The 20,453-nt window shown below is 36.9% G+C and overlaps 1 protein-coding gene across 3 annotated transcripts in view; it reads left to right on the forward strand.

Moving 5' to 3' along the window:
* TSPAN12 (tetraspanin 12) overlaps window positions 1–20,453 on the forward strand; it is an 80,198-nt gene that overhangs the window by 18,036 nt on the left and 41,709 nt on the right. For all 3 annotated transcript variants that reach the window (XM_081285450.1, XM_081285448.1, XM_081285449.1), the window contains 2 exons: window positions 4,734–4,816; window positions 5,929–6,064. In XM_081285450.1, the coding sequence (XP_081141576.1) occupies window positions 4,737–4,816; window positions 5,929–6,064 (216 nt within the window). In that variant the 5' untranslated portion in view covers window positions 4,734–4,736. The remainder of the gene's footprint in view (window positions 1–4,733; window positions 4,817–5,928; window positions 6,065–20,453) is intronic.

Below are 20,453 nucleotides of genomic sequence, written 5' to 3' on the forward strand. Positions count from 1 at the left end.
ATCCACAATAATGGACCTTCTTGCCAAAATACTCCTGTAGGAATATTTTTTGTTGGTAGTACAATAAATAATAAAGGCAAACTTATATCAATTCTATCCAAATGCATATTTTCCATATATGTTTCAATGATTTTTAATACTTTTCTTGCTTCAGGCGTTAACATGCGGGGTGAATTTGGATCTGATGGACCTTTTAGAATATCAAATAAAGGTCCTAACTCTCCTGTTGGTATGCCTAGATAAGGCCTTATCCAATTTATGTCTCCCAATAACTTTTGAAAGTCATTAAGTGATTTGAGTTGATCTACTCGTATTTGAATTTTTGGTGGACGGACCATGGTTGAGGATAATAGAACTCCTAAATAATTAATTGGAAGATTTAATTGTACTTTATCTATTGCTATCTCTAGATTATAGTTTTTCAATAAGTTTGTAAGTGTGGCATAACATTCTAGTAATGTGTTTTTATCTTTATGTGCCAATAACACATCATCCATATAGTGAAATATTTGTAGTTCAGGATTTTGGTTTCTAAGTGGCTGGATTGCTTTATTAACATAAATTTGACACATAGTTGGGCTGTTAGCCATCCCTTGAGGGAGTACTTTCCATTCATATCTCTGATCAGGACCTTCATGATTCAGTGCAGGGATAGTAAATGCAAAATGTGGACTATCCTCGGGATGAATTGGAATTGAAAAGAAACAATCTTTAATATCTATAACTAAAACATGCCAGGTTTTTGGTAAAGCAGACAATTGAGGAATCCCTGATTGAGCAGGCCCCATAATAACCATCTCATTATTAATGGCTCTTAAATCTTGTAATAATCTCCATTTACCAGATTTCTTTTTAATGACAAAAATGGGAGTATTATAGGGGGATACGGAAGGTTGTATATGTCCTTCCGCTAACTGTTGTCTGACCAAGTCATGGGCTACTTGTATCTTTTCTTTAGTCAAGGGCCACTGAGGAACCCACACTGGTCTTTCTGATTTCCAAGTAATTTTGATTGTCTCAGTGGCCCTTTCTGAAAACCCAATTCATGTCTATTTATTTCTTGATCTATTTGAATAGGTGCTGTCATACCTTGTTCTTGTTCTCTTAATCTTTTTTCTTTCCTAAAGCCTTGTTTAGCCCTAGTAGTGGGCGCGTTAGGATTGATGTTATTTGTTAATGTCAATCCTAATTGATCTAGGACATCTCGTCCCCATAAATTTACAGGAAGATGATCCAATACATAGGGCTGTATAGTTCCTTCACATCCTTCAGGATCCCTCCAATCTAATACCATAGCACTTCTATGGGGATTTGTTGCCACTCCTAGGCCTCGAAGCGTTTGAGTGGCTTGTTGTAATGGCCAATATTTTGGCCATTCTTGACGAGAGATGACACTAAGGTCAGCTCCTGTGTCCAGCAGCCCATTAAAGTCATGTCCTTGAATATTTAATTTTAGCATTGGGCGAGAATCTAAATTCAAAGACAGCATAGCCCAATCTACACCTGTGGAGCCTAATCCCTTGGAACCTCTTTCTACATTACAACTGGAAAATTTATCATGCAGGCTGGGTATTATTAATAACTGTGCTATTCTATCTCCTGGTGAAATTACTGATATACCTCTTGGAGAACTAGCTATAATTTTTATTTCACCTTCATAATCGGGATCAATTACCCCAGGACTTATCATAAGTCCTTTTAGTGTAGAAGAACTGCGTCCCAATAATAAGCCTACTGTTCCCTGGGGAAGAGGTCCTTTTACTCCTGTGGGAATGATTTGAATTCCCATCTCTGGGGTTAGTACTGCTCTGGCAGAGGCGCAGATGTCCAGCCCTGCGCTCCCTCTAGTTTGTCTGATGAGGGATTTAATGGATAATGCGTCCTGGGCACTACCTTGATGGGGCTGTTGGGTTCCTCCATTGCCCCATATATTTGTGGTTTGGGGCCCCGGGGCATTGGGCCCTCTAGTCCGTTTTTTGGCAATGGAGCTTGATACCTTTCTCCACGATATCGTGGGTAAACACTTGGTCCTTGTTCGTTTTTTGATAACGGAATACCCTCTATGGTGGTTTGAGAACGGCATTCATTAGCCCAATGTCTCCCTCTACGGCATCGTGGGCAAATACCTGGTATTCTATTCCTTTGATATCCAGCTTTGTTAAACCCTCCTCTTATGGGGCAACTCCTTTTAAAATGTCCTGTTTGATTACAATTATAGCATGTTCTTGGCCTGGCATCTAAAGCCTGTTGTACTGCTGCTAAGACTTGCCCCTGTTCATTAATGTCTCTACATAATTTAATATATGTGTTTAAATCCTCATGTCTCCATGGTCTAATGACCTCTCTGCAGCAACGATTTGCTTGGTCATAAGCCAGTTGTTTTATAAATGGCATTACCTGTTCTGTATTTCCAAATATCCTAGAGGCTGACTGAATAAGTCTATCTACAAATTCAGCATAAGGTTCATTAGTTCCTTGTATTACCTTAGATAATTGACCTTGTAAGTCTCCATGCCCCTGTAAAGTTTTCCATGCCCTAACTGCATCTACAGCAATTTGTGCGTACACACCAGGGTCATATTCAATTTGTTGTCTTTGACCCTCATAAGGTCCCTTCCCCAAAAGCATTTCTATATTTCTTTGAGGATAGCCAGCTTCTGCATTTCGCCTAGCTGTCTCCATGCAAAATTCCTCATTGGCAACCTTCCATAACAAATATTGTCCTCCGTCTAGCACAGATCGACACATGTTAGCCCAATCTGCTGGTGTCATGTCCAAGTTGGTAACAGATTCGACCATGCTTATTGTGAAGGGAGCTTGCGGCCCATAGGTCGTTACAGCCTCCTTTAATTGCTTTATTGTTTTGAAATCTAAAGCACGGTGAATTCGTTGCCCTCCTGCCTGCTCAAGTACAGGGCATGCTAATCTTTGGGGTCCTGCCTCAGAATTCCGTCCATCAACTACGGGAATTGAGGGCCGCTCAGCGGTAGATGGAGCTGTTGGCTGAGTTACGCCCTCTGGTGATAGAACGGAGTTGGTAGCAACCTCCTGTTGTAATTCTCCACCTGATGGCTGCTTGTCCTCTAAGCTTGCTTTCTTTAAATTCTCCTCTGTCTGACTAGCTTGAGAGACCTTCTCTTTTGCTTGACCTAGCGTTTTTTCTACCATAGTCTGGACCTCTAACAATTTACTTAACAGTTTTTCGGTTTGTTTTTTATTGGATTCTAATCTACTATAACCTAACCCAATAAGGTAGGATAAAACAAAGCCGAAGCAGAATGAAACAAAGACGGAGCAGACAATGGTTGTATCAATTTTCTCTTTCTCAGGGCTGAATAACTTCAAACCTTGAGCCAACCATTTTTTCCAGTTCGCCTGAGAAAATTCTAGGGCTAGGGAGCTCGAAATGAAAACAAAATAAATCAAAACAAGAACACATTGTTTTCTGAGAAGGTCATCCATCCTGTCGCCTTCCCTCAGGGGCGAGCAATTTACTCACCTCTAAGCTTCAGGCGTTCCCGCACGGGCCGCCAAATGCCGCAGTCTTGGCTGGGCACAGAATCACGAGCCAATCAAGCAGGAACAAAACTTTATTTTGAAAAAGCCGCTAACACTCTCAGCGCCAGCAAGTCAAAAACCGGTCCTCCCACGAGGGTGTCCGACCGGAACCGCGCGCCGACCGGAACCCCGGGGTCCCCCGGACCTCCCCCGGAATTTCCTCCTACTATCCTTCCCCAACCAATGGGAACTCTCCAAGAGTCTGGTAACATGAGTCCGTAACATGAGTCCGGTAGCAGGCCAAGGTGAACAGCGGGAGTCCAATTTGCATATGAATGTAAATCTTAACATAATCATCTCAGTGGCTAGCTGGCGTCACTTTACAACCAAAGGTGCCATACATTGTATATTTGCTTGTGGCTCCTAGCACAGGGTGACTGGACCCAGTAATTTATTCAGACTTTAGTGATTCTAATGTACAGACAGGATTGAAAATTCCTGACCTGATAAATTTGGTAGCCATGGAGGAACTTTCCCTAACTGGAGTGCTATAGTGTAATTTCTGCATATAGTAGCAGAAAGTTTTCTATTAAAACTTTCAGTCTTTGGTTTCCCCTTTAGTTGTTTACAGGAAATATAGGATAAATATAAATAGTGTAGTCTTATAATGAGTCAAGTATCCAATGTCCTATATAGGTGAATAATGAATTTTCTTAAATATTTTGAGTTTATAGATTTTTAGAACATTTGTTATGTTTCAACCATTGCATTTATTATTGGTAGTGCTACTATTTTAATGCTTACATTTTGTCTGAATTGTTGCCAAGAGAAGTGCATTTAAATTACATCCATGACTTTTTTTTTTAATTCTATTTAATTGCCCAGTAGTCACATTTAATTGTTTCTTTGCTTTTAAGTATGTGAGTGTGTTTTAGGCTCATCTTATGTCTGATAATTTAGTTCTGTGATCCCAGCTGAGGTAATTTCTCTCCTGAACCTGAAGTCAGCCATTTAATTCTTGAGTTTTCTGTATCCTATTTGGTGGTATTCTATTTAGTGGTTATGGTATGATTTACTAAACAAAATGGCGTATATTTATAGTAATTGTAAATAGGCAACAAATAGTAATTAGAATATAAAGATTATGTAACAACAATTCTTAATTTTTCAGTTATTAATCCTATAGTGAGTTTTGCATAAATCCTGGTAACCATTTCACATTTTTTTCTTTTTAGTTAATGTCCATCAGTGTGTTGGCAGTTTCTGCTTGGATGAGGGACTACCTGAATAATGTTCTCACTTTAACTGCAGAAACAAGGTAGGCTTTGTGATTACCTATTGAATTCTTCCATCAGGTTTCCTCCGATCCTCATGTTTAGATACCTGAGAGGTGTGGGGCTCCTCCAGGACCTTGTAGTCCTGCCCATGGCACCTGCCCATGGCACCTTGTTGCAAAGGCTGTACTTTTAGCATTCTCCCTGAGGTGTGTTGCTGGTCCCCAAGGGGATCCAGTGGCTTATGTTTGTATGGGCCTTTCTGAGAATGGTAATCCCAGTCACCTGTCCTCCTGACGGTGTGCCAGCCATGTTATATTTGTGTATTAAGGGAAGCTTGGCTACTGTTCCCCAAGGAAACCATCGCCAACTTCATACCTTCATATTCCTGAGCTAATAAAAACTGAACCTCGCAGTGATGTTTTTTTTTCTCAAGTTTCAAGGGTTGATCTACTAATATCACAAGGGACAAATTACTTTTCCTCATGTCAGAATAGTAAATTGTAGTATATAACCCTTAGAACTGTGGTAAGGATTAAATTAGATACCTTTCTCTAAAGTTCTAAACACAACAAAGCTTGTACACACTTAATAATGGTTAAGTTTTGTTATTGTTATTATCATCATTAGTTCCAAGTAATGCATTTTTGTACTATTCTAGAAAAAATCATCTCTTTTCTTCTGTGGATACAAATCAATTCCCTCTGCATGGCATTCTTTCCCACTTTAGAGGAGGGGAAAGTCCTTCTCACAGTTGTCAGGGAGGAGAGACGTTATGCACATGGAGTGAAAGATCAGAGGAGTGAAGGTGATCCTCCCCACTAGCTGGGAAATTGCCAAGGATCCCATGCAGTTTGCGGAGGCTAAGGCTTCAGAACTTATATTATATTTTATAATATTGTGTTTTATTATGTTTTAAATGAGTTGGGTAAGAATTCTTCCATTTGCACAACAAGAAAACAAAACAAAAACAATGAAAAAGGAAGCAAGCAAATAAACACAAAAATAGCATCAAGGTTTTGAAAGAGGCAATATCACCATTAGCTTTAAGGGTGATGTTTCAAAGAATCATGGTTCACAGTTGCATCTGGCACAATGTCTTGGGTGTGTTTTAAGTCAGTTTTACTTATAATGTGCTATGGTTTTCTTCTTTCAGGGTGGAGGAGGCAGTCATCTTGACTTACTTTCCTGTGGTTCATCCGGTCATGATTGCTGTGTGCTGTTTCCTTATCATTGTGGGGATGTTGGGATATTGTGGAACAGTGAAGAGAAATCTGTTGCTTCTTGCATGGGTACAGTGTTTATATCTTTTTTTAAAAAAAATTATAGTTAAGAGGACTAACTGGTAATATATTACTTTTTATCAGTCCACAATATTATGAGCTTGGGGAATTGCAATAGCAGGAACTAATCTGCTGTAATTGATCATCCTGTGAGGATAGAATCCTTCTTTCTACGAGAGATGATTTCAAGTACTTGCTGTACTGAAACAATGAGTAGGGAAATATGTACATTTCTTCATGATTTCACTCCAGGACTATCCTATACATTTTAATTTGACAGCATAGGTTTTTTTTTTAGTGTCATAGACAGGATCACCACTCAGAAAGGCCCCGCTAAATGAGACCTGAGAGTCATAATGGAACTCTGTTTCCTACTCTTCTTTTTTTGAAAAACCCACCCTGTTAACTCATGTGAAAATCCAAGTGTTGAAATAGCAGGAACAGATTTTAATGTTGGTGCTGCCTTTACATAGTTTAGTGGACATAAGTGAGCCTCGGTTTCTCTAATCTTAGTTATTGTTAATTTTTTTAAAACTCTCAAAGAGTTGGACAAGATTATATTTATTTTATCATCAAATTCTATGGCTAATATTTTAAATCAAAACTTTGCAAAAATTAAAAATTAGAGTTAATTTAGTTGGTCACTGTGGTACACACCTGTAGTTCAGTGATTTGGGAAGCTGAGGCAGGAGGATTGCAGGTTGGAGGCCAGCCTCATCAATGTTGTGAGAACTTGTCTCAGAATAAAAATATAAAAAGAACTGGGGATGTATCTCAATGGTAAAGCACCCCTGGGTTCAATTCCTAGTACAAATAATAATAATAATAATAATTAGAGTCAACTAAAAAGTCTACACACAGATTTTTAGAAGAACGTTGAAATATAATATATTGGACACCTAGTGGCGCAAGTAACAGGACTGCTAACATGTAATTGCCAATATGTAAAACTCCTGAATAATTAACTCATTAGCCATATTCCTTTCTTTGTGGAAGGCCTCAACCCTGGCTAGGCATTAGTTTCATTTTAGGAATCTAAAAAATTTGAGGGTGTGCTGGTAAACTGCATCTCTGGACAGATAAAGCCCTGATGTATGAGGATTTCCATAGGGCAAATCCTCCCAGCATGGTTGATTTCAGGTTACCAACATGATGTCCCTGAATGTGGAGTTGGGGGAGAAGAGCACAAATTGGCTCTTGGTAGCCAGCATGCACACACCCAAGCCTCACAAGCTCTCCTCCCACACAATTAAAACAGAAACTTAGTGGGAAGCGGAATAAAACTTCAAATTTACAAGAATAACCTGTATTGATGTATTCATGGGCATCTTGGAGGATAACTCTTGAGGTGTAACATTGGAAAACAGAGGACTTTAGAAAATAAGCCACATTCAGGAAAGCAGAAACACGCCTCTGCCTAACTTCTCTCACGTGGGTGTATAGTGAAAAGGAAAATGGTGGAAAAGTTTGGAATCATATCATGTTAAGATATTTGGACAATAATTTAAAAATAAAAGACAGGAATTTATATTAATCTTCTGTAATTTGAAGGATGTAAATATATTTCAAACTTTAAAAAGTTCCGTGCTTCTTTTTTAAAACCAGTATTCAAGCGCTTCTTCTATCCAGTCTCTCAGAACAATGGCTCTTGTCCTTGCTCTTCCCAGCTGTTACTCTGGTTGGTCTCTAGGTAGTGGGATGAGGCCAGGTGGGGTCAGGTGTTTCAAGGAACCACAAGGGCTTTTGGATACACCCTTTGATAGCCATTCATTCATTCCATTTACTTGGTAGCTAATCAAGTGGACAAATTACAAAGTAATCAGGCCTGCCACTGAAGATAGGACAAATCCTGGACCAGTGATTGAGAGTTTTATGATGCATAAAGTGACAAGGAGGACCAAGATCCTAAGGGCCATGAACTTGTGCATTTGTTCATTCCCTGATCACTTACTGAACACATTTACTACCAGTTTTTGCCATCATACCAGCCAGTGGATAGACAATTTCACTACTCTGTGATAAGATCTCTAATGTGCTGAGACCAGAGAGGAAGAGTTACAGTCTCAGCTGGAATGGCTGAGTGCTGGCTTCTGGGAAGATGATGAGCACAGATTGATGCTTACTTTTCCCCATCCCCTACTTTGCTGGGTGGATGTTCTCTTTTTTCATGAAACAACTTTTTGTGTTTTGCTGCTTCTGTGTCCATGGGTGCCACATCTAGATTCCTTCCCTGTCTTTGTCAGTTCATTCTCCATGTGCTGTCTCTGTACTCATCTAGGCAGAGTAAAGTCTAGGTGCAGCACAGTGTCTCCCTTGTTAAAGAAGGAACTGTGGTCTCACCTCCCAGTTGTTCATTACAACCGATCTGTATCTAGTTTGTTTCTGAGGCAGTTTCTTCTCTAGCTTCCTCTTCATAGTCCCCTCCTCTACAAAGTGGCCATGTCCTTTAGGTTCTGATTCCATAATCTTGGGAACTTGTCTTCTCTTTTCTGTTGACGTATACAATGTTCCAGTTCAGGCTCTCAGGACTTCTCACTCACATGGTGCAGAGCTCCCTAACTAATCTTTCTGCCTCTGTCGTCTTCTGTTCTACCCCAAACCAATGTTGCCAAGGTTACTCTAATATAACCACAATCACGGATTTCCTGTCCCAAGACTTTGATAGTCTTTCTAATGCAATATTTACAGGTATCTCAGACTTACACCAAGCCCTTTAATCAAGCCTTCATGAGCTATTTTTCAGCTTTCTTTCCTAATTCCCTATTCTCTGCTCTCTCTATTCTTGTTTAAATATCACCAGTCCATTAAGATTTATGTGAAATACTATCTCCCAAAACAACAACAACAATGATGACCATGATAATTAAAGTAGGTAACATTTCTATGGAGTTTACCATCCAGACACTGTGGAGTTTTACATGATTTTTTCACATAAAGATTTTGACATGAATTAATCACTTTTATCTCTCTACACTTCTAATAAGATAGGTACTGTTATTTTCAGATAACATGAAGGTGAGGAAATGAGGCACAGAGAGGTTAAGTGATTGACTTGAGTTTGCCTGGCTTAGTAAATGGAGAATCTACTATTCAGACTATGGCAGCTCAGTTCCAACAACACGTCTATAATAATTTTGTTATTTTACTGAACACTCTTTACTAATGTGTCTTGCAGTGTATAAAACATTTCTATATTATTGTTCATTTTAAACCTGGAAATAATCATCTGAGATAAATAAATATTAAATGAAGCTCCGAGTTAAGTAATATGTCCAAGGTCACTGGGCAGTAGGGGTGGAGTGGGGTTCAGCTCTGATCGCCAAGTCCAGTTTTCCTTGGGCCTTTGCTAATGTCTCCAATAGGCTCTTCTCCACTTTTGAAGTTCTGTGTATTACTTTTACTATATATTTTCTTTGTTGATAACTGGTCTAAACTACTAGACTACAAACAACTTGGTAATGTGAGCCATTCTCCTTCCCCGTTGCTTTAACAAATATCTAGTAAATTCAATAATTCATAGGAAATTAGGATAGTGAGAGTGGAGGTGACCAGCATATCAGACTGAGGATGGGGCCTGGAAGACAGGAATGAGAAAGCTTGTAAAGGAGGAGCCTGGCTGTTATGAAGGTTAGATTACAAGGGAATGGCTTGTTAAAGGAAGATGTGAATAAAGAATGGGACATAATGTTAAGACTTTGGTAAATATTTGCAAGGCAACTCTCATGGTGTGTGTGTGTGTGTGTGTGCACGTGCACACACACCCTTTATCCTTCATCCTATTGTTTTTTAAAAAATTTAGAAAGTTCCTGACTTTTATTTTGGATATAGATATTTAAACATAGAGAATGCATTCATCTAATCTGTCCATTTCTCTGTGTTTAGTTTTCTTTCACATTTAAGGCCAATAAATCAGATTCGTCTGAGTGAGTTACTTTTTTTATTTTAAATATATTTTTAGTTGTCAATGGACCTTTATTTTATTTTTATTTTTAGTTGTAGATGGACACAATACCTTTATTTTATTTATTTTTATGTGATGTTGATAATTGAACCCAGTGCCTTACACATGAGGGGCAAGTGGTCTACCACTGAGCCACAACCCTTGTCCAAGAGTTACTTTTTTTTTTTTTTTTTTTTTTAAAGACAATTGGTACCTCTGAGATTGCCTTACCTATTGAATAATTAAGAACCTGGCATGGAGGTGTACTACTGTTCAGGCAAAAGTAAAAATGCTATTATTCATCCACCTGGTCCAAAGAAGTGAGGGATTGTCCTTCACCACAGATCTTTATAACCAACCTGTTTCCACCACCCCTTCTCCTCCAAACAGCAGCAATGAAAAGGTGAGAGGTCACCTATTAGAAAACCTTGAATTTAACCCTTTTGTTGAATTATAGATTTTTAGATGAAAGTTGTTCAAACACAGTAATTCAAGGTTTTCAAATAAAATAAAGGATATCTAATTAAATTGTATTTCAGATAAAATATGAATAGCGTTTTAGTATGTGTTTTAGTCAGCTTTTTCTCTGCTATGATTAAAAGATCTGACCAAAACAATTTTAAATGAGGAAAAGTTTATTTGAGGGCTTTTGGTTTCAGAGGTCTTAGTCCATAGAAAGTTGGCTCCATTCCTCGGGGCTCGAGGTGAGGCTGAACATCATGGCAGAAGAGTGGCAGAGGGAAGCAGCTCACATCACAGTGATCAGGAAACAGAGAGAGACTCCACTCTCCAAACCCAAATATATACCCAAAGCCATGCCCCTAATTCCTACCTCCTCGAGCCACGCCCTACCACTTCCGTTACCACTCAATCTCTATTAGGGGATTAAATCACTCATTGGGTTAAGATTCTTACAACCCAATCATTTCTCCTCCAAACCTTCTTACATTGTCTCACAGGTGAGCTTTTGGGGGACACTTCAGATCCAAGCCATAACAGTATGAGTGTGCTCCACGAAAGACTTAGAATAAACATGTATTGAAACATTATTTGTTGTTTATCTAAAATTAAAATTTAAATGGGCATCCTGTATTTTGTTGCATTTAGCTACCCTACTGTAGCTAGATTTGTTGTTCATTGTATGAAACTGTCATAGAATAGAAACATTTATGTATTTATATGAGGAATAATTAAAGTCTAATTATAATGGGAAAATAAGAGGCCAGAAATAATTAGGAAAAGAAACTTGACTATTCTGTGACTTTCAAAGTAATTTCAGGAGGAGAATTTTTTCTCTCTTTAAAAGATAAATTGAAGCTAACTGGAAATTGGTTTTAAGCCTTCAAAGGATGCTTCCCAGGCTTCAGCTGCAGACTAAATGAAATTCATTTGTTATTGCAGTTCTACCTTGCTATTAACACAGGCATTAGAAAAGCGGTGGTAGCTCAGGGGAAATGTAAACAGATTGAACAGACAAGTCTACAATGTCGGCATCAGCTGAATGTCACTGTCAGGAGTCCATCATTTGTCAGAATGCAGTGCTAATATACACTCACCTGCAGCAAAACAGTCAAGCTCTGCTCAGAAATGATGTTGGATGTACCTTGCATGTTTAAGACCTGTGGATTGTGTTTTAAGGGGGACAATTTTTTTTCAGTTTTATTATTCCAGAGAATTTGCATATAGTTATTGATTGTGCAGAAGCATTTTTAAAGCTTTCTTAAAAATATGGAGTGATTGAAACAGATCTGAATGATTTCCTTCATGGAAATCAAGTAAATTTTTAATGCCATGGAAAAAATTTCCCCTCCACAGTTGTTGTGTTGTTTAAAATCCTAAGGTAAAACCAGGGTATTCTTAAATAGTAATTAACTTTCTACAGACTCTTTGTTTAAGGATGTCTTTCATGTGGTTATAAGTGTTACAATTATGTAGTTGGTGATAGGTTGCTAAATTAAAATTAAAGTGTTAAGTTGAATATCTTCATTATTTTGTTCATATTGTTGGCTGAAAGCCTAACAACTTTATTTCTAAATCAAGGTCCCTTATGTCATATGTTCAGCATCTATCTAATTGTTTTACCTTTGTTTTCTCAGAAAATACGTAAAGCAACTAGATATGGTTAGACCTATTTTACAAAGGAGGAAAGGTAGCCCGCCCAGAGACTCACAAGGTGCCCCCCTTAGCTGCTGTCATTAGCATTCAAATGCAATCTATGCTCCAAGCCCATTCATGTTTCACTACACTCCATTGTTATAATACGTTTAATTAATTACTGGCATTATTTTCACAGACTTAACTATGCTTCAGTTATTACTCTGAAGCGTTTGGTAGTCATCTAATTTTCAAAATTGTAATCTTTTAGTGTAGTTACTATGAAAGGAACTCTGAAAATTTTACCATCTTAGTGATCATTCTCTCTAATCCTGCCCAAGAATCAAGCAGGTTCTCTTTGCCTTTCACCTTTCCTCTGTTCCCATTCTCCATTCCATTCCTTTTCCCTCCCTAGACATGTATTGTGTACCTAGCCCTGTAACAGGAATGTGAAAGATAAGAAGAAAGGGGAGAAAAGAAAGAAAATTAAAAAGTGAAATTTATTAAATTTACAAATAAGTGTCCTTGGTATCCTAGAGTCAGGGACGATGGAGACTTTCAGAAGTTTTCACAGGAGCATCTTTATCTGAGGTGGATATTGAAAATTTATTGGGTAGAGAGAGGAGGGAAGGGGATTTACAGCAATGTGGGGAATGTATGCAAAAATGGAGGAGTAAAGGAGTGTTAAGGTTTGGATGGGTGGTGTCCTCCCAAAGCTCATGATGAAATTATGTCAGAGGTTTCTAGGTAGAGTGATTAGTTTATGAGAGCCTTGACCCAAAGTGAATTAATCCCCAATGGGATTAACTGAGTAGAAACTGAAGGTGGGTAGGTGTGGCTGGAGGAGGTGGGTCAGTGGGGTATATATTTTGTATCTGGTGAGTGGAGTCTTTCTCTCTGCTTCCTGATCACCATGTGAGCCACTTTCCTCTGCCACACTCTTCCACCATGATGTTCAGCCTCACCTCAAGCCCTGAATTGAGACCTCTGAAACCATGAGTCCCCAAATAAACTTTTCTCCCACTAATTGTTCTGGTCAGATCTTTTAGTCACAGCAGCAAAAAAGCTGACTAAAACAAAAGGCATGGCAAGTTTTGGCAAAACTTAGAGATTCAGTCTGGTTGTGGTATTGGTACACAGTGAGAACAGTGTAAAGAAAGTTCGGTTATTAAGGCCTTTGGAGGAGATTCTAATGGTACCTTGCTCTATAGAAAGCCAATGGGTATTTCTACAGTGGGATTGAAATATTTCACATTTGGGACTGGAGGCAATAGAAAACCCTGTTCATAGTTGAACTGTGGCTTTTGTACACACAAGAGCCCATGACAGAGTTCTGTGATCACTTCTGATTCTTAAGTGATGCTGGTGTGACTGCCTCTAAATATGTCCCCCAAAAGCATGGAAATAGATGTCTTTAAAAGAAAATGCTGTGTCGGAGACCTGGGCCAGGATAGCTGCATGTCTTTTTGACAGGATTTTGGATGCTCATTGGACCTTTGGCTTACTTCTGGGTTTGAGACTTGAATGATACTAGTTTTGGTATTTCTGACCTTTGCACTATTTATGTGTATTCTGTCATGGGAAGCATTTGAAGCCTTCTGATGTACTGTTTTTTCGTAGACACATTTGAAATACTTTTAGTTAAATATAAGACAAATAAGTCTATATCCATTGATTGAGAGACTGTTCTTAGACTGTGAGAAGTTCAAAGCCACAAAGCCAGGCGTCCCTCTAGCAGCATGTACTGTTGAAGTGACAGTTCCCCTGTGCATGCTGGTCACTAGCTCAGCAAGTTCAAGTGCTTCTCAAGGTGAATGTAGCAACTGTGCAGTGTTTTTGCTTTCTCATCTGCTTCCACATTGTCTCTTTGGCAGACATAAAACAGTAGACATTCATTTAAAAATCATGTAGCTGTCTAGATGACTCAGGATGCACTGTGCTAAATGTACAGAGAATTAAAACAAGAGGGCAAATCACAAATATAAAAGAGAATCTTGTCATTTAAGGCAGTAAGGAAAGCAACTTCCAGATAAACTGTTTAGGAAAATTATGCTTAATATTTACTTTTATGTGTGATGTTTATGAAGCTGGTGACTGAATAATAAGATTATGAATTGAAAAAAAATACTTTTTTATGATATTACATATATTTTTTAAAATTTACTTTTAAAGATTGATCCATATGCCTTTCCCTTTTCACGTAAAAGGTGATAACAGTCCCTGGTTGCATGTTTAGGTTAAGATGGATCTAAGCTCAAATGAAATAAATGATAAATTTAAATTTTATTTTTAAAATATAAATAATATAGTTATCTCATGATGTATTCCTATTAAGCAGTATATTTGAAGTTTTTAAAAATAAATGGTTGTATCTATATAAAGAATATATATATATGTAGATGCACACATGTATAAAAAAAGATAATCTGAATTTTCTTTTGATTGCAATTTTTTTTTCACTTTTTGTTTTTAAACTCTCAGGTTTGGAGACTGCAAATTTCCTCAACATAATTAACAACTATGAAGATGTTTTAAAAATATTGGGTATACTATGGTTTATGGGATGCCTTTGCTGAGTGCAGGGTAGGTTTGAAGATCTAGAAGGCTAGTGGCCGGAGCCACTGTGATAATGCTAGGAAGCTCAAGGTGGACTTGGAGAAGGGCACATAGGCATTATGGGGTAGGGTGTAAACCAGCAATGCTGAAAGCTGGACATGGGAGTTGGGGTCAATGTACGGACAATGTCCAGTACCTGTGCATACTGCATTTTGATTTTTTATGAACAGAAAAGTGATGCATTCTGACCTGGCTTTGCTCATGTCCCTGGCAGCAGTGTCTGTTCCTAGTTGCTTCTGGGCCTTTTGCTCAATTACCTGGAAGATATGACTACCTGATTGTGGCACTCGGGACTAAGAGGACTTCCTGTTTAGGGATTTTTTTTTTAATGATAGAAGAGATACTAGGATTCTCACAATATACCTTTACTGACAAATAAAGATGTTCATGTGGGGAAGGCTAGTTCAGTGTTTTAGATTTTTTTTTTGCATGTCTATTATAAGTAAAATTCTATAGTCTGAATATCTTTAGTTCAGACCTGATAGTAAAAATGTAGTTAGAAAACTAAATAAGACACCTAGAAACTGGGTGCTGGGGATAATGCACCGTTTGAGAGATAAGCCACCACCCAGCACCTTTGTTGGACAGGTGAAATCATAGTTCTTAGGGAGCTGCAGAAATTTTCCAGCCTTAGCAGTAGTGGGGAAGAGGAAGATTCCACAAACAATGAAATGGGTCAGGACTGTGGGACCACTGCTTAACTTGTTTGAGAACAAGCTAATTCATGTTAGAAACATTTACTTCTTACAGATAATGGATATGCTTTGTTCAAGTCATCATTGATTTGTTTATAAAAGCTTGTCTCCGAAGGCCTTCGCTTTTCAGCATTGTTCTATTCAAATATTTGTTGTAACAAAAGTGTGTTTCTTTAAAATTGTTCTGTAATTCATTCTTCTCAATTCACAGTGATCCTTCTATCAATTATACTCACTGATATTCTGGCAGCATTCAAGATTAAATGATTATATCATTATTCACACATGGTTTTCCTTCTCTTAACATTGAACCTGACTGTGAATTAGTTGTAACAATCCCCCAAAATTGTGTTCTTATGTTTTTTTTTCTTTTTTTAAGGAAAACAAAAACCCATGTTTTTGGTTCAGGAAGAAAGTATATATTTACTTCAAAGGATGTTATCTACATATGTAAAAAATATAAACATATAAAATATATATCTATATAAAATTATAGAATAAGCCTGTCTACTTGTAATAAATATTTGTACATGTGGATTTAGAATATTTAAAAGAAACTATTTCTTTAATACTGTTTTTAGCAAATAGGGATGTTGGTTATTCTAGAAAATATACAAAAATAAGTTATAAGGCATATTTTATCCCAAAACCAAGATAAAACAATGAAAATAGTGTGATTAGGAAGAAACATCTACAGAGTTATGGATATGTTTAGAAGTTATTGGCAGATGTTAAAGTATGAGTTTTCTCTCTGTCTTGTCAAGCATCATCTTTTCACGTTTTCCATATTATTTGTTGTTCTGTAAATGTTGTAAGAATGTCTGCCATCATGAACTCCTGCCCGTCTTGTGCTGGAGAAGAGCCTGACACATCTGGGTGGGTCGTAGAGGTGGGATCAAGGTCAGAATTGAGTCTGTTTTGCTTAGTTATTTCTAAGGCTGCTTCCTATTTGCCTTTTTGCGGGCAGATTCTGGACATGGGAACCTCTGTCTCAAGTTCTGAAGAATGGCCCAATAATCTGTAGAGATAGCTTCTTCAGAGACCTGTAACACCCTGTAAATCTTTGAAGGTGAGGCTGAGCTTTCAGATTTCAGCTGACCTAGTTTACAAGGCAGCAGAAGCCATTCACATGGTGACTTCTCCATTGAGTCCAGCCGTTTTATTGTAGGACTTAATGTGTTACCTGCCATGGTGTAAGTCGTTGACCTTGAGAACTCAGCTAGACCTGGGTTCCTGCCACAACACATTTCTCTGTCTAGTAGTTGAAACAGCACATGGTGCAAACACTAATTTGGACTTCAGCAACACCTTTGATAAAAAAAAAAAAAAAAAGACTCAGCAAAAACCAGTTTAAGTAAACTTGAAAAGAACAGTAAATTAGGATACATTTGTAGAAATAGTAGTATTCTGTACTTATTCAAGTATAAAGTCTGAACCACAGGGGAACACAACTTACCAATACTTTTTTACCTGAGCTTGACTTTCTACCTGTACTGAGTAGTTATAAAACTATTTCTTTAACAACTGGCCTGCAGTTCTAGCTTTTCCTAAATTAGACTGACCTCATTCTACTTCTGATTCTTTAAAGGAAGAATTGTGTTGCTTTTCTTTTGAAAAAATTGTAGAGACATCAGACAAGGTTAACTGTGAACCTGCAGAAAGTACCAACCCTGTGTCTGCTATGACATTGTTTTGAGAATTGACTAAACAGAGACTGTGTGTATATATGTTTTAAGCAGCAAGTATTCTTGAGCTGTTAGTATTTTAGTCCCTGTGAATTCTTAACAGAAGGGCGGCTGTTCCATTATCTTGTACAAATATTTGGCACTGGAATTCCCTTATTTACTAACTGTAAGTAATACAATATTTTTAAACCTCCAATCACTGGGAAAGGAAAAATAAACAACTGACATAAAGATACTTAGCACTGAAAGCTTGCAGAGTTTAGTATTTGACAGCGCAGAGACTGGAGTTTATCATTTATCATTTAGTGAACACAGACCTTTAATCAAACTTTTTGTTTATTAAAAGGGTTGGTTATATAACATGTAGAAGGAGTCAAAAGGGTCTTTGTTTTCAAAATACTAAAATGTTCAGCAAAGTATGCTATATTTTTAAATAGTTTTTTATTGTGGGCAGTTGCATCTCAGGTTGTATTATTTTTCCAAGATAAACAAATCTGACTTTTGTGACATTAAATTATGTTGACTATTACTTTTAGAAAAAAAAACTGAGTTTTTAGTCATAAATTAAGAGAGTAGCAGGTTAAAATACTTGTACAGTGTTTATAATTTTTACTTTTCTCTCAGTGAAACATATTCTTGATGGAGTTCTATGATCCTTATTTGATTATTTACTTGCACAAGGACATACACAAAAGTGTTCAAGAAAACAGTAGTTTTGTTTTATTATAAGGATTCTATTATAGTTGGTATTAATATAGAAAAACAGTTTAGAAAAAAAATTACCTATTTATGATGAGTAGGATATGGAGTTTTTTGTTTTCTTTAGATAGTCTGTGTTATAGAATACTCTCTTCATAAAATTAGATGAAATAAAGTTGTTCAGTTTTACACTGACACAATGCATTTTTTTTCTAAAAATGTCTTTTTAATTGAAAGTCTATTTCCCTATGTTTCTTAACTGTTTACTGGGTTAAATACACTCAATAAATTGATTAACTTTGTTAGGGAAGATTGCTTTTTTGTTTACATTAGATTAACAAAAGTTAAAAATGAAGATTGAAGACAAATCAATTTCTCCCAATGAGAAAAAGTTCTTTGAAATATTTTACACAAAAGCAAATAGTACCTTCTTAGAATTTGTTAATATAAATCATTAATAGTTAAGAAGTAAAGATGTAAAAAGAAAAACATTTCTGTCATTTTTTAGTGTTTTTGAAAAGTTGGATTTAATGAACTATTAAGCACTCATTGGCTACATGTCCCTTACTTCATTATAAAAATTATAAAATGTGAATAAGAACAAAATTAATTTTACTGTTAGAAGTTATAAGTTGAAAAGGCAAATAAGATGGAATTGTTATCTGTTATAACTTTTTCACATAGTTAAAACTGTATTGGGGCCTTTAACTAGACATATAAGGTAGTAGAAAAAAAGGAATTTTTTGCCATTTTAAAAATTTTTATATATTGGTGATCTTTTATTTTTCCCCACCTAGGATTGATCAAAGATGGATACATGGTACTTTTGTGACACTCTTCTCTAGTTTAAAGATGAGGTTTTGTATATACATGTATGAATGTGTACTTATATGCTTGTGTGTTTGGAAGTTAGAATCTGTAGATGATGTATTATGAGGTATTGCTAACAACAATGTTCCTAATATAGATATGTTTTGTGCCAGCCACTGTTCATGTACTTTGCCTACCTTGGCTTACCAAATTCTTTCACTATACTCTGAGCTTGGCACTTTTGTTATCCTATTTTACAGATGGGAACAGTGAGGAATGGAGAGGTTAAGTGATTTACCCAATTAAATTGTAGCTCTAGAATCTAAGTCCAGAATGTCGGGTTCCAGAGCTTGTGCTCTGAAAAACTTAAGTGTCCTTTTTCCTCTTGATCATAAATGAATTGTGTCTAGCTCCATTTTCTCCTTTTGGAGAAATGGAGATGATGATAGTTTTATAATTTTTGATGAGTAATTTATATTAAGATATGTAAATATCTAGCACAATAAAGGACTTTTTCTTTGAGTGAAACGAACTATTGTGGAAAATAATCCATTTCATACTAATTTGGGTAGAATGTATGTGTGGTTTTAATGAGTAATATTGCAGAAGAGACCCAAATTTCCAGGTGATATGTATTAAGAGACCTTTAGATGTGGTCTAGAAACCACATTTAAGTATGCACTTTTGTGTTTTGTTATACCACTTCTATTTTAAAGGATTGAAGGTATATTTAGCAAAAGAAAGGCAGGGCCTGAACATACAGAAAGTTTTCAATTGCCACTCACCTCCTTTAATCCCAATAACGCTTAGGTTTATTTGAGCTACTTATAATTTTTGGCATTTTAGAATTACTTTTTCTGTGTAAAATACATTTAAGGTCCTTCAGTATCGAGTCTTTTCTCTTTGGTGTCAAGGTTGAGTTATTGTTTGCCTTAATTTTGTTTTTACTTTTCAGAGTGTTTCATGCACATAATTTGAAGAGTTAATTTAGTGCTAAAACTTTTTTTTAATGAAATATAGCATCCTTCACCCCTGCCATCTCTTACTCCCAAAAGGCAACTGCTATCAATTTTTGCTTTAGCAGATTCCTTCGTATTTACTTTCACATCTCTAAATCACATATTTATGTAATTCTTCTCATTCCTTTAGTTTTAGTTTTAAGCACTATCCATTGACTTCCCCCATGAAGATGAAGAATTGGCATCCTTTCGTGCCTGACCCCCTCCACCTCTACCCGGAGGTATCATAATTTTGGTTAGATCAGTGTTTACATGATTATGACTATGGAAAATCTACTCAGAGCTGGGCCAGATAAAATACTGGGTTTATGTTTTCTTTCTGGAATAATATGCTGTTTTTCTTGGAATTAAGAACTTTGTTTAGTTTCCTATGTATTAATGTCTAATTTAACTACACATCCCCTGGTATAATTTTTCTCTTTATGTATTCAAATATGTTGGACATTTCACCAATTTTTTTCCCCCAAACATCTAGAACATTCTAGACTTCCTCTAGTCTTGGCCTGTCGACGTTGTCGCTATCATAGAATGTTTTCTCACCTCACTGGCATTTCCTTTGCCTCCATTTATTTTAGATACTGTTTCCTGGATGTAAAGTCATTGTCTTTTTCTGTTTATTCTTTCATTTTAGGGAGCTCATCTTCTAGTAGTTTCCTGACAAAGCAAGCACAGGTGATTTTTAGAAGCCTGTGTGCCTTAAAATGGCTTTGTTTTGGTGGTACTGGGAATAGAACCCAGGGCATTCTACCACTGAGCTACATCCCCAGCCCTTTTTATTTTATTTTATTTTTTTACTTTCACAAAGGGTTTCTCAAGTTGCCAGGGTTGACTTGAAACTTG

This window comes from Spermophilus citellus (assembly GCF_964194105.1).
Source record: "Spermophilus citellus genome assembly, chromosome: 3".
Lineage (NCBI taxonomy): Eukaryota > Metazoa > Chordata > Mammalia > Rodentia > Sciuridae > Spermophilus > Spermophilus citellus.